Consider the following 13,494-nt stretch of genomic DNA (forward strand, 5'->3'; position numbering starts at 1 on the left):
TCTGCACGACTTCGCAAGTTTTACAGTTCTACCTCTGGAAGATGTTCACTGCATCAGTCAATTCCCTGCTAACCACACTAGAGTGATTTATTTATTTTTTAAAATGCTGACAGGACAATGAGAAATTCTACTACTTGCTATCTGATTTTCCAAAACCAGGATCCACCCTTTGGAATTTTAAGTACATCTTTTTCCTTATCTCAACACTCCCATCCACTCCCTCTTCTAAATCCACATTCCCCAGGTAGACCCCACTCATTTTTGTGTGCCCCTCCCCTTCTCAACCAGAACAATCTCCTTCTCTATTCAATATTTTTCTTACCCCCTCCTCCTTTCTAAGCTTTGATGCAGCCAACTTCTGTGAAGATTATATCAATTACTCTGTCATTTATTCTCATCATCCCAAACTTCATAATTCGTATGATTTTATTCTTACAGGAAACCTTCACAATCTTTGTCTCGAAAGGTAAAACATCAAGCAAAATTCTCATGTCTTGTAGTCTCTTAAAACCTATTTTAGGTTTTAAGTAATTAGTAAGTTATTAATCCTAGAAGATTACACATTTTAACTTAAGATAATACTAGTCATTGTGTTATATAGTGTGCTAAAGAATTTTTTATAGTGTGCTAAGGAAAGTTTATATATCCCACAGTCCTGTGAGGCAGGTGGTATCAGAATACATTTTACAGCTGATAAAGCTGATGATTTAGAGGTTAAGTAATTGACCCAAAGCAGTAACAGAAATTACAGATCTAGGGTTTGAGTCACAGCCTGTCTGATGGCAAATTTCATGATACTTCATTACCTCTATTAAGCATTAATCAAGTACCTTGCCAGTTTAAAAGAGAAAATGCCTCAAGTTTGCATTACAATTTACCACAAGATTCTTCTATAGGCCAGCAGTAACAACATTATAGAGAGCACAGATCATTTTAAAGTGTTAAATTTTTATGTAGGAATGCTCTTGATTAAAAAATAAAAGGTTCCTGGGATTGCCTGGGTGGCTCAGTTAAGTGTCCCACTTTGGCTCAGGTCATGATCTCACAGCTCATGGGTTCGAGCCCCTCATGGAGCTCTGTGCTGACATCTCAGAGCCTGGAGCTTGCTTCAGATTCTGTGTCTCCTTCTCTCTCTGCCCCTCCCCAACTTGCACTCCATCTCTCTCTCAAAAACAAAATAAAAACGTTAAAAGAAAAAAGTTCCTGAAGAAATTTTTTTTTTACTCTCTGTCTCTCCATTGTTAGAGAACAAAATGATCACAGCTCATTTCATGAGCGATCCTATCACATGCGTTAGCCACTGGTCCCCTCACCTCAGGCCCCAAGTATCACACTCTCAGCTTCTGGGGAGGGTGAAGATGCCTGCTGCCAATCAGGATGTTATTTGTTACTCCTGGGCTCATTTCTGCTACAGTAGAACCACTTTGCCCCATTTCAGAAAGGAGCGGGGATGTGGTTTAAGATCAGCCACCTTGTTATTCTTCAGAATAAGCTACTCTCTGGCTTCTCTTCCAAGGCTGTTCTATCAGAAGCAGGGGCTTAACTTTCATTGGCCTGCTCCCCACAACTCCCAAAAGGTTCAGAAGTCTATGCTCAACTGTTTCTTTATTATTTAGGAATAAACAATCGCTTCTCGGCCTTTTGGCTAAGATCAAGTGTAGGAATAAACATTCATGGCAGACTCCTGTGGTAGTACAGCTGCCTTTCTGTTGTAGATCAATGGTGATCTAAACCCAACCCATCAGTTTTTTACTCTTGGAAAGGAAGATAATCCTCCTAGATAAGATTAAGAGGTCACCTTTACCTCACCTAGTCCAACACAGGACAAGCAAGCCCTCTCTGTTTTGACAATAGAGTATCTTCAACAAAACAAATGGGCTGGCTACAGTTGGGGTCAGTTAAGATTCTGAGCAAATGAAAGTCAGATTTTTGCCAGAGGCCACACATTAAGAAGACTGTCATATCTAACTGATGAAGTTAGACTAAAGTGGATTTTGATTCCAGCTCTGCCATTTAACTGCCATGGGCTTCAGCAAGCCCCTGAACACTGAACATCATCTGCAAAATAAGAATCATTATAACCATCTTTTGTGTACACGTGAGCATATGAGAGGCTGTATGAAATGCAAGAACAAGGTGGTAACAAGAAATTTCTCTCTGTAGGAGTATCCTTTACTTCTTCCGCGCATCCACAGTTGTGCTCCATGGGCAGAGTCAAGGCCTCGCCTTCCTGAAGAAGGGAGTGTGCAACTGGTAGTGGTAGAAGAGATACAGAGTGGTTACAGGGAAATGAGAAAGAGTATTTTTATGCCCCTTTCATTTCTTTCAATACACATTAGATTGGTAACTAATTTATATCGAGGCACACATATTCAGCCTTTAAAAACATAATTGTATTAATTTTTAACTTTTATTTAATTTGTTAATTTTATTAATTTTTTATTACTGAGATGCTTATTCTAGAACTTGAAGACCTCTTGTCTCTATCATGTCCCTACTCAGGAAGGAAACATTTTTTCAATAACATCTCCATCATCAAGATATTAAGACCTACTTGCTCACTATCACTAGAAGATATGCATTTTTGAGCCTTCACATGGAATGGGGACTCAAAAAGCCTGTTCTATACATTAAAGTCATACCTAAGACATCTTTCAGGACCAGGAAGTATACTTGTTAAAAGACTGGCATTGGGGTGCCTGGGTGGCTCAGTCGGTTAAGCAGCTGACTTCGGCTCAGGTCATGATCTCGTGGTCTGTGAGTTGGAGCCCCGCATCGGGCTCTGTGCTGACAGCTCAGAGCCCGGAGGCTGTTTCGGATTCTGTGTCTCCCTCTCTCTGACCCTCCCCTGTTCATGCTCTGTCTCTCCCTGTCTCAAAAATAAATAAAACGTTAAAAAAGAAAAAAAAAAGACTGTAATCAACTGCTATAAAGGATTGCCCAAACTATTGGCTTTGAGAAAAAGGCAACTTTATAAATAGCTGTGCCCAGAGCTATGTGAACGTAATCAGCTCCAGCAGCTGTCTTGAGTCAGATATTCTATAGGACAAAAGCTATACATGTCAGAGAAACAAAAAATAGGAGTCTAGGTCTCTGAACCCGTTGTGCCTTCCAGATGTTAAATGAGTAAAAGAAGTTCTACCTTATTTAACCTGCCATTATTTTGTTTTTTACTGTTACTCATGGCTGAAGCTAACTCCAATACATTGATTGTCCCAAAGTTAAGGTCTGGAAGGCCCAACATAAAGGGCTTGATATGGGATTTATAGTGATCATCCTGCTTGTTTTTGTTTTTGTCTTCTTTTTGGGGAAGTGTTGGGGGATGGGAGTTGAAGCTAGGAAGGAAAGACCTCTGTGGAATAACTACAAGAACTTTTACATGAACTGGGAATGAAATCTGTCTTTTATGCCCAGCATTTCAGAGACCCAGATGAAGAATTATTTTCTTCTGTTTTGAAAGACTGTATCCTACAGTCAGGTCCAGGGGTATAACATTAGTATGTATCCTCGCTAGGGACAGAAGCTAGGAAGGAGCTTAGGCAATGAAAGAGCGGACCTAGACTGGCCGACTCCATTTTATTCTGTGTCCTCCATCTTGAGTGACTATGTCCCCGACATGGCCCCCTTTCCGGGAAAACCGCAGAAAGAAATTCCCGTTCAGACTTCCCATTCAAACCACGCCTGGCAACCTGCGCAACGGGACTCTGACCCTTCCCCAGCCAATCGGCTAAGGCCACGACCTTTACCCTACCAACTGCCCTTAGATCCCTATAAAACCTTTGTGCTTTTGAAACTCGCCCCCCCTCCCCACGGCATCGGTGCAGGTAGGGGATTGAGCTCGAGCTATCTCGAATAAAGGCTCTTTGCTTTTGCATCGGACTCGGCTCCCTGGTGGTCTTTGGTCACGAATTCTGGGTGTAACAGCAAGAAAAAGTGGTAAAGAATGCAGATTATCTGTGCTTTCTAAACTACTTGGCTTGGGGGACCTGAATGGCCCAGTCAGTTAAGCATCTGACTATTGATTTTGGCTCAGGTCATGATCTCATGGTTCATGAGATTGAGCCCTGCGTCAGGCTCTGTGCTGACAATGTGGAGACTGCTTGCGATTCTCTGTCTCCCTCCCTCTCTGTCTTTCTGTCTCTCTCTCTCATAAATAAATAAATAAACATTAAAAAAAAGAAACTACTTGGATTTAAGAACAAAAAAGGACTGTTATATATTGGTAAGCTGCAAATCCAAACAATTCTCTCAAAACTGCCAGTACCTAGAAAGAGAGGGCAGTAAAAACACCACTATTTATATCTAGGCTCTATGTGTCAGGAATAGTTCCATTTGATCTTAGTCCTATTTGGATAAGCCTTGGTCTTTATTAATTGGTTCAAACTTGGAGAAGTAGTAAAATGATAGAACTACAGAGAATCCAGGCCTATGTTCTTGTTAGGACAGCTCAATTTTACCACTGCTGAACCTCACCTGAAAATCCTTATCCATTCTAACTATCTTTGTGGCAAAGTCAAGACTGAAAGTCAACTTGGGAAAGTTAATAATCTTAAAATGGTGTCTGTGAACAAAGATGGAGTTACAAAGATGTTTAGGCAATGCCAGGAAGTTATTTTTCCTAAGTACCTTCCCTCATTAGACTCCCTCACTAAGTCTTGCTTGAAATAAGATACAGAATGGATGGTGTGGTAGGCAGAACTCTGAAAAGGCTCCTAAAATCCTACCCCCCCCCCATATATTCTCCTAGTTTTTCAAACACTAATCTGGATGCTGATGTGAAGGGATTTTGCACATATAGTTGAGGTCCCAAATCAGCAGACCTTAGAAGTTTACCCTATATGGGCCTGAGTTAATCAAGAGAGCCCTTAAACAGGGATGGGCTCTTTGTGGGGAGAAAGATTCTACACGAGGGATGGGTGGCTTAGGAGATGGATAGGGCATATATGGCATGGATCTAGGAATGGCTTCTAGGAACTGAGAGCCATCCTTCACTTGATAAGAAAATGGGGTCCTCAGTCATACAACAGAAAGTAACCGAATTCTGCCCACAATCTAAATGCATTTGGAAGAAGATCTCAAACTTCAGGTGAGAGCACGTCCCTGCCAACACCTTAATTCCAGCCTCATGAGATCCTGAGCAGAGAACCCGGACATGACATGCTAGATTTCTGACCTACAGAATTGTAAGCCCATAAATAGGTGTTTTCAAGCTGCTAAATTTGGGGCAATTTGCTACAAGGCAGTGTAAGACTAATATAGACACCAGTGCACTGCTACTTGGTGCCTGGGAGGAGAAATAGGGTTAGAAATGAACTTTTCAGGCAATTTCTACATCTTAAGTTGGATATGGAGGACACATCAAGAATTCTGCTTTAACAAGGTTTTGTTAGACTGTTAGCAGTTAACTGTGAAATTCCAATCACAACCTACAGTAGAGTCACTAAATTTGGATCCTAAGTAGAGATCTAAATATATACAAAGAATTGTAATATTTAAGAACTTGAGGTTCTAACTTCCATGCTGGTTGAAGTTAGTGGCATGTCTTAATCTTATGATTAGTAACAAGTACATATTCTTAGCAATGATTTTCTACTTTAAGAAGTGAAATCCTTCAGGGTGCGCGGGTGGCTCAGTCGGTTGAGCATCTGACTTCAGCTCAGGCCATGATCTCACTGCTTGTGAGTTTGAGCCCCCTGCATCAGGCTCTGTGCTGACAGCTTGGAGCCTGGAGCCTGCTTCAGATTCTGTGTCTCCCTCTCTTTCTGCCCCTCCCCTGCTTGTGTGCACACGCATGCATGCTCTCTCTCTCTGTCTCATATAAATAAACATTAAAAAAATTTTTTAAGTATATAAAAAAAGAAGTGAAATCCTTCAAAGGGAGCCTTACAAGGAATTATAACATACAGATAAAAGTTGAACTTATCCACCCATTTTTTAAAAATCCAACTATTAAATTATCTGCTTCCAGACACATGGAGCTGTTACACTGCAATGGTTTAAGAAAACAAACATTTCTCATGGTCATGGGTTAGTTTTCTAGCCTGCAGGTTGCTATCTATCAGTTTACTGAATCATGACCACAATTAAAAAATAATGACTGAGTACCTTCTCCATGGAAAAGTTAATTTGGGACTCACAGCTTATGAAACATTTTCATCAAACTCTTTCTTCCAGTGTGTCAGGAACAAGAGTTTGAAAAAAAAAAATGGCATAAGGAGAGTAGAGTCTAAAGCAAGAGACAACTTAAAAAATAAGCTGCAACACGAAGGAGAGGTACAAAGGACTAAGAGATGAGGAACTTGGTTATCCAAGGAGGTCAGGAAATTGTTCCCCAAGGAAGCTGAAGCTGCGAAGGCAGGAAGTAGGGGAGGTGCAGGGAAAGCCAGGATGCCCTGTACCCCCTGAGGAATCTGTCATTCATCTATTGGACTCATTTTCAAGGCACTGGTTGTTGGGCAAACAGTTAAACAAATGTTTGAATTCTTCTTTAAAGTGATTGGTGTTTGAAGGGAAAGCTATTATCAAGTAGAGAACAAACACATTCTTTGTGTTTCTCTTTCCCCCTATCATCTAGATGTGCTTGGTCTCAATCTTTCAAAACCTTTTATTAGTCTTTCACATGGTGTTGTCTATGGCTCCACAAGGCCTTCATATATAACACAAGTTGGGGGTAGATTGTGCCTCAAGGGCACTTAGGGTATTTGGTTTTATAAATACAAAATCTCCAAACTCAAGAAGTTCTACTTTTTAGGTTAGTCTTGTTATATAATTCTAGCAAACTTTACTACACAAAGAGCCTTATGTTTGGTCCCACTTGTAGAGTTTCTATTTCATGGAAACAGGCTATAGTTATCAATTTAATCTAGTCAGTATCTTTGACTACTTCAATGGTTTGACTTAAAACCTCCCTAAGCATGAAATTCTTGTGGGAAGTTAAGCTTATTAAGAATAGTGAACCTAGGGGCACTTGGGTGGCTCAGTTGGTGGAGCAAACATCCGACTTCGGCTCAGGTTGTGATCTAGCTGTTTGTGAGTTCGAGCTCCATGTTGGACTCTGTGCTGTCAGCACAGAGCCTGGAGCCTGCTTCAAATTCTGTGTCTCCCTCCCTCTCTGCCCTCCCCCACTTGCACTTTCCCCAAAATTAATAAACATAAAAAAATAAATAAAATAAAAATAATAAAAAAATAAAACTAGTGAACCTCAAGTTCTTAAATATTACAATTCTTTGTATATATTTAGATCCAAATTTAGTGACTCTCCTGTAGGTTGTGATTGGAATTACATGGCGACTACTCCAAGCCACATTCTCTTGCACAATTAATCTACACTGAGTAGATTTCCTATGTTCAATACAAAAATGCTAAAGTCTTTGGTTAAAAAGGTACAAACCCACTAGGAAATAATTAGTTTCTTGGTTAGATGAAGTTACATTGGGCCAAGAACTTCAGTTGGGTATGAGTGTAGAGGCTGCAGGTATCCAGGGGCCTTCGTCAGGGCCACCCAGGAACCAGAGATCATACCATGATTGATAAATCCCATCCTATGCATGTTTTTAGTTTATTTATTTTTTGCAGTTCCTTTGCAGCCTGCTTCAAATGGCAAAATAGCCAGATATGTACACCAAGATACTTGCTGAGAGCTTGTCAGACACCCTGGTAGAACTCTAAAGTTTCCTACATTAGTGCCCTGGTAGCCCTTCCAGTTTTCTATTCCTGAAGACGAAGATGTACCTCCCTGCTCTTCACATACACCTATCACTTGACAGATTTTTACACGACTTTTTCCCTTGATTCTTTAAGCGTCCTTTTTATTGAAATCTAGCTTGATCTTGATGGAATGATGTATTTTCTATATACAGGCATTTGTTATGTGACGTGTTTTCCTAAAAAAAACACAACCCATCACTCTGCAAATCATACACTAATAGCACTTTTATAAGTGTGGGAGCAGGGCACTCAATCCCTATACAACTTGAACCAGATGTTTATAAAAATATTAACCATCCTTAAAAGAAAAAAACTCATGGATGAACAGCCACAAAAAAATCTTAACAGCTTTTTCAAGGAGTAAAAATATCTGACAGGCTTGGGAAGGGTTGAGGCTGAGGAGGTAGGATGGCAAGGACAAAATGCACATAGAACCAAATAAACATCTGCAAGACAGTACCTGGTTGAACTGAGCCAGGAAGAATATAGGGTGAACTGTCATCATGGCAGTGGGTAGGTTATCTATCATATTGATGGCTTTTTCTGCATTTGTCTGTGTTAGTGTACTTAGCCTTCAACTGATTTTACTTGGAGTAAAACTTCAATGTGCTAGCAGAGTCTTATTGGAACCAATGTGACTTTCATGTTACAACTCTATAATTTTGCATTACAGAGCATGTGGTTTCTAGCCCGACAGTTGATGTCTAGTCGTCTTGTCATTCCAAGGATGCCTGATAGCTAGTTTAATTTTGAATTTTACCTATCTTCAGTAATCATTCCATTGAGGCAGAACTTTACCAGCCTTGAGTACAGTTCAGGTGCTGGCTTTTGAGCAAACTGTTGTTTGAATGCTCGGGTAAAGGTGGAGCTAGAGCCTGAAGATGTAAGTACAGCCTTGGACCCACTGAAGACTCCTCCTAGACTGGGTGTCCATTCTGATTCAGCAGACCCTAGGTATACCTACCTGCTCATTTCTCTCTTGCAAAGGATCTGCTCTCTTACCAGACTCTAAGGATATGCATAAAAGATTCAGGATTTCTTGGATCTCATTCTGAAAAGAAAATATCAATTCACTCCTCTTAGAGGTTGCTATTAGAACTATGAAAATAGAAGTTATAGCAAACTTAGACAGGAGTTACACAGTGAAAATTACTCCTAGTCAAAAAGGATCTTTTGGGGATCTCAAACCTTCATGGTTGACAGCTCAGGGATAGAAATACAATTTAAGTGTTTATCACATTAAAGACCCAAAGTATTAAGATTAAGGATGAACCTCTAGGGTGTCTGGGTGGCTCAGTTGGATAAGCGTCTGACTTCAGCTCAGGTCATGATCTTACGACCTGTGAGGGTGAGCCCCGCATCCGGCTCTGTGCTGACAGCTCAGAGCCTGGAGCCTGCCTTGGATTCTGTGTTTCTCTCTCTCTCTGCCCCTCTCATGCTCCATCTCTGTCTCTCAAAAATAACAAAATATTAAAAAAATATTTAAAAAGAATGAATCTCTGGAATTTTGAAAGATAAGACGATCTTACCTTGAAGATTCCTGTTGCCTTCTCCATGGTAAACACTGTGAGACTCATGTGCCCAAGAGAGAAAAACAAATCTCACAAAGGAGCATCTGATCTATCACATAGAACCTCTTCAGTTTCTCTTGGTTAGGATCATGTATTATTAGTCTAAAAGTTCATGTCGTGAGGACTTTTCTATCTCAGCCGTCATCTCTAGCTGCAAGTAACATCTCTCACCTCATAAATATCCTTGACCTTGAGGCAGGTTCAATGTGGGCTTTCCTTCCAATTTCTTAAGAGAACCTCATAGCAAGACTTGTAACCACCTTCAATTGCAGGTGGTTCAAGTAGCATAAGGGGATGGAACAGCTCAGCTCTTCAGCAAGGTAGATAAGAGGCAGCTGTTGTCCTTTTCCATGAGGTAGAGAAAGATTAAGAATGGAAAAAACAATCACTCATTCCAACCTACTCTTTTGCAGGATCAGATTTGTCTTCACAATCAGCTCATGGTCACATTCTTTCATCTTCTTAGTCACTCATTCTTATTCCATTGAGAAGTTGTCTGGGGCTTTAAATCCCCTGCTCTAGACTTCTCTTAGATGCTATTCACCATCCATGTTCATACTGCGAACTCTTGTTTCTAACCCGGGGGTAGACAGATGGTTTTGATAAGAGGAAGAGTGAAAACATGACCGATTGGTCAGCCTTCAGCTGCCCTGGAACCCCATCTTTGCAGTGTAGTTTTATTAACGGTGTGGTTCTCAAACTTCATTGCATATCAGAATTATCTGGAGACCTGTAACCATTGTGATGCCTTCATCTGTGGCCTCCTAACTTTAGAATCCAAGCATCAGAATCACCTGGAGATCTTGTTAATGCACAGACTGCTGGGCCTCACTTCCAAAAACTCTGATTCAGTAGGACTGGGCTGGGCCCAGGAGTTGACATTTCCAACAAATTCTAGGTGATGCTGAGTCCAAATACTCTATTCCAATTAGGACACTAACAATTCAATCAGAACCACTAGGAAAAGGTCATGGACTTCAGGTGTCTAACTCATCAGGTGATTCACATATGCAGCTAAGTTTGAGGACTACAACTCTAAGGCTGGGAGGATTTAAAGGAGGCATGAAGGCTCGCCGTCCGGGAGTTCGAGCCCCCCGTCAGGCTCTGGGCTGATGGCTCAGAGCCTGGAGCCTGTTTCCGATTCTGTGTCTCCCTCTCTCTCTGCCCCTCCCCCGTTCATGCTCTGTCTCTCTCTGTCCCAAAAATAAAATAAACGTTGAAAAAAAAAAATTAAAGGAGGCATGAAGGTACACCTAGAAGGAAGCTTATGTAAAACCTAAATCCTAGCCCAGCCGGTGACCACAAAATAGGTTTTGTGTCTCCAGTTGCCCTGCCAGCAAAGACTTCAGTCTTTAGGGAGTGCATTACCCCTAAAAGTCTTTCTTTAGCTTTCCTTAGTTTTTTCAGTCATCACAGCAATATTGCCTTCCTCTGCCCCCAACCATGTCAAAGCTCTTTAGAGGCATTTAGCTCAGTTCTTACACGTGCAGTAATTTTCCTTAATGACACTTATGCAGTGCCTGGTAAATGACATGAATTCCTACAGTTCATGAGTGCCGATGGCTAGGACCCACATTCTTTCAAGTTCTCTCCAACTATTGGCACCCTAGCCTCACAGATACCTTTTAGGTTGGGCATCAAAGGCCAAGAAAGGCCTAGGGTAATAAAGGCATTACCAATTTTGTTTCTTAAGAGATTCCATTAGCTCTTTTCTATGTCCTAGTACAGCATAGGGAATAGAGTCAATTCGGTAATAACTTTGTACGGTGACAGATAAATAAAAAGGTATGCCATAAACTTATACACCCCAAAGTAAGTGCTCTCATCTGACCCTAATCTGGGCCTGCAAACAATACATAAGCTTGTGAGAAGCGCCTCCTGGCAGTGTCTGGAGCCAGTTACCATTAGGTAGATGGGAGAAGGGGAGACTCAGCCCCATCCACCTTCAGCTGGACTTGACTGGATCCTTGCACATTCAGCAAACCTGTTTTTGGTTGCAGTTGTAAGTACCTTGAGCTTAATATTTGTGGCTGATTCAATCACGTGGAAATGGCAGTCTTGCTCTGTGGGCACTAGCATGGACTCTGAAGTCAGGCCACCTCTGTGCATCTAGGGGAAGACTCATAGCCACAGTTTGGTTTCTTATCTGTAAATGGTGCTAGAATACCCATGCCATAAGGCTGCTGGAGTATTAAATAAGTAAATACAGTAAGGTTTTGACAATGGTGCCTGGCACAGAGCCAGAACACTCTACTTGTGTTAGCCAGCCTCGTGGTGTTTTCCCCCATAAAAATACTGGTTTATGATTAGAGATTAAGAGCCTTATGAATAAACGTTAAGATTTTCCTAAGAGAAAAGTAAATAAAAGGATGGGGATCAACATGTATATGCATAAGCATCAGTTTCCTACCTATAAAATACTAGTTTAATACGGAATGGTCGTTCATATTTATCTAATCCCCCGGGTGTATAGTCTACCACCTGGAACGTGGAGAGATTTCCTAATTCCTGCAGAATTAAGTGACAGGCAGCTCGTAAAGGGTGTCCTATGATAGGAGTAGGACAAAAGCAAGTGACTTTTGCACTCTTAAGGTTTTTTATTTTTATTTATTTACTGTTGTTGTTGTTGTTGTTGTGTTTTGTCTTAAGGAGGCTCCACACCCAACATGGGGCTTGAACTCATGACCCTGAGATCGAGTCACATCCTCTACCAGGCTGAGCCAGCCAAGTGCCCCCTTAAGATTTTTTAAAAGATAAATCTAGCTTTATCCTTTACTGATAGTAATCCTATTCATATGGTAGCTCAAATTGTAATAATCTCAAGCCCCATAATCCTCATTAAAAAGGAGAAAGAAGTTAGACTTTCTTAACAGTCCATCCTCACTTTAGACTATGTCTTTTTATTCTTATTTCTCAGTATTTGTTTGAACGGCTTTTAAAAAGTTTTCTGTTCATATCTCAACTCATACAATTTCTCTTTGGCTTCTCTTCTCTCTTTAAGAGACAAAGTACATAAAACACTCAGCATGAAGCCTGGAGCAAGTACATTTTCAACAATTAACTTTGTGTAAAGCAAAGGGATGAACAATAAAAGGGTCTACTCTTGAGAAAAACAAACAAACAACAAACATCACCTTAAATTCTTGTATAAGTGGTCCAAGCTCTGGAAGCTGACTTCCTACCTGCATGAGTCAGCAGGCATGGCTGGGTTGTGGCTTTCAACTGAATCCAAGTAGTGACAACACCAGGCGGAGTGCTGGTCTCCAGGTGTTACTGGCAGGCCCAAAGTGCTACCTATAAAGAATAAGAAAAGTGAATATTTCCAAGGTGAATTGTTTTTTTAAAAACTATTTGTGAGACGGTGTGCCTGGGTTGCTCCGTCACTTAAGTGTCCAACTCTTGATTTCGGGTCAGGTCATGAGCTCATGGTCGTGAGATCGAGCCCCGCATCAGGCTCCCATCTGAGCATGGAGTCTGCTTGGGATTTGCTCTCTCCCTCTCTTTCTGCCCCTCCCCCACTCACGTGTACACTCACTCTCTCTCTCAAAACAAAAATAAATATTTTTTAAAAAGATTTAAAAATATTTCTGAGACAAAAATAATGTTACAGTCTAGGCTTTTTGTTATGGTAATATTTTGACCCACTGTCAGATTATGTGTTTTATTCTTCAAATTTTCCAAGAGTCCTTTGAAATGTACTTAAACCTTTAGTTTAAAGGTCTAGATCAAATGCCATTTCTCCCAAGTTTTCCCTGATTGTTCCAGCAAAAATGAAATCTTCCCTCCACTGAAACACCAAAATTTTAATAAATTTAAATACTACCATGTGTGCTTAAAGCACACGTCTTTTAATGCTTTGTACTTTCTTCTTTTTTGCACATATATCTCCTGCTCTCAAAGAAGAGAATTTTTGGTTGTATTTATATCACTTGCTGAGCACTGAGCTCATTGTCTATATATAATAGAGGCTCAATACCTATTAGTTACATAAAAGCTGTGTTGAAACCATAAAACCACTACAGACATTTTATTATATCACAGCTGAAACCAATCCTCTGAGATATTTTTATCCCTCAACCTGAAGAAAATCACCTCATTAATTGGTTTACTGCAAGTTACACCTCACATTTCTTTGCTCCGACCCCATTCCCCAATATTTCTTTACTGCCAAAACGTTGAAAACACATTAAGAAGTAAAAAAAACAAAAACAAAAAC

General features: G+C 40.6%; 1 protein-coding gene across 10 annotated transcripts in view; it reads right to left on the reverse strand.

The window, feature by feature from the left end:
• TRIML2 (tripartite motif family like 2) overlaps positions 1–13,494 on the reverse strand; it is a 212,908-nt gene that overhangs the window by 20,096 nt on the left and 179,318 nt on the right. For 3 of the 10 annotated variants that reach the window (XM_047857295.1, XM_047857298.1, XM_047857300.1), the window contains exons 4-5: positions 12,413–12,572; positions 8,672–8,758 (exon numbers count right to left, since the gene is read on the reverse strand). In XM_047857295.1, the coding sequence (XP_047713251.1) occupies positions 8,672–8,679 (8 nt within the window). In that variant the 5' untranslated portion in view covers positions 8,680–8,758; positions 12,413–12,572. Of the gene's footprint in view, positions 1–8,671; positions 8,759–9,449; positions 9,531–12,412; positions 12,573–13,494 lie in introns of those variants that run through there. The other 7 variants (XM_047857293.1, XM_047857301.1, XM_047857294.1 and 4 more) reach the window with 4 other exon arrangements.

This window comes from Prionailurus viverrinus, chromosome B1 (genome assembly GCF_022837055.1).
Source record: "Prionailurus viverrinus isolate Anna chromosome B1, UM_Priviv_1.0, whole genome shotgun sequence".
NCBI classification, from domain to species: Eukaryota; Metazoa; Chordata; class Mammalia; order Carnivora; family Felidae; genus Prionailurus; species Prionailurus viverrinus.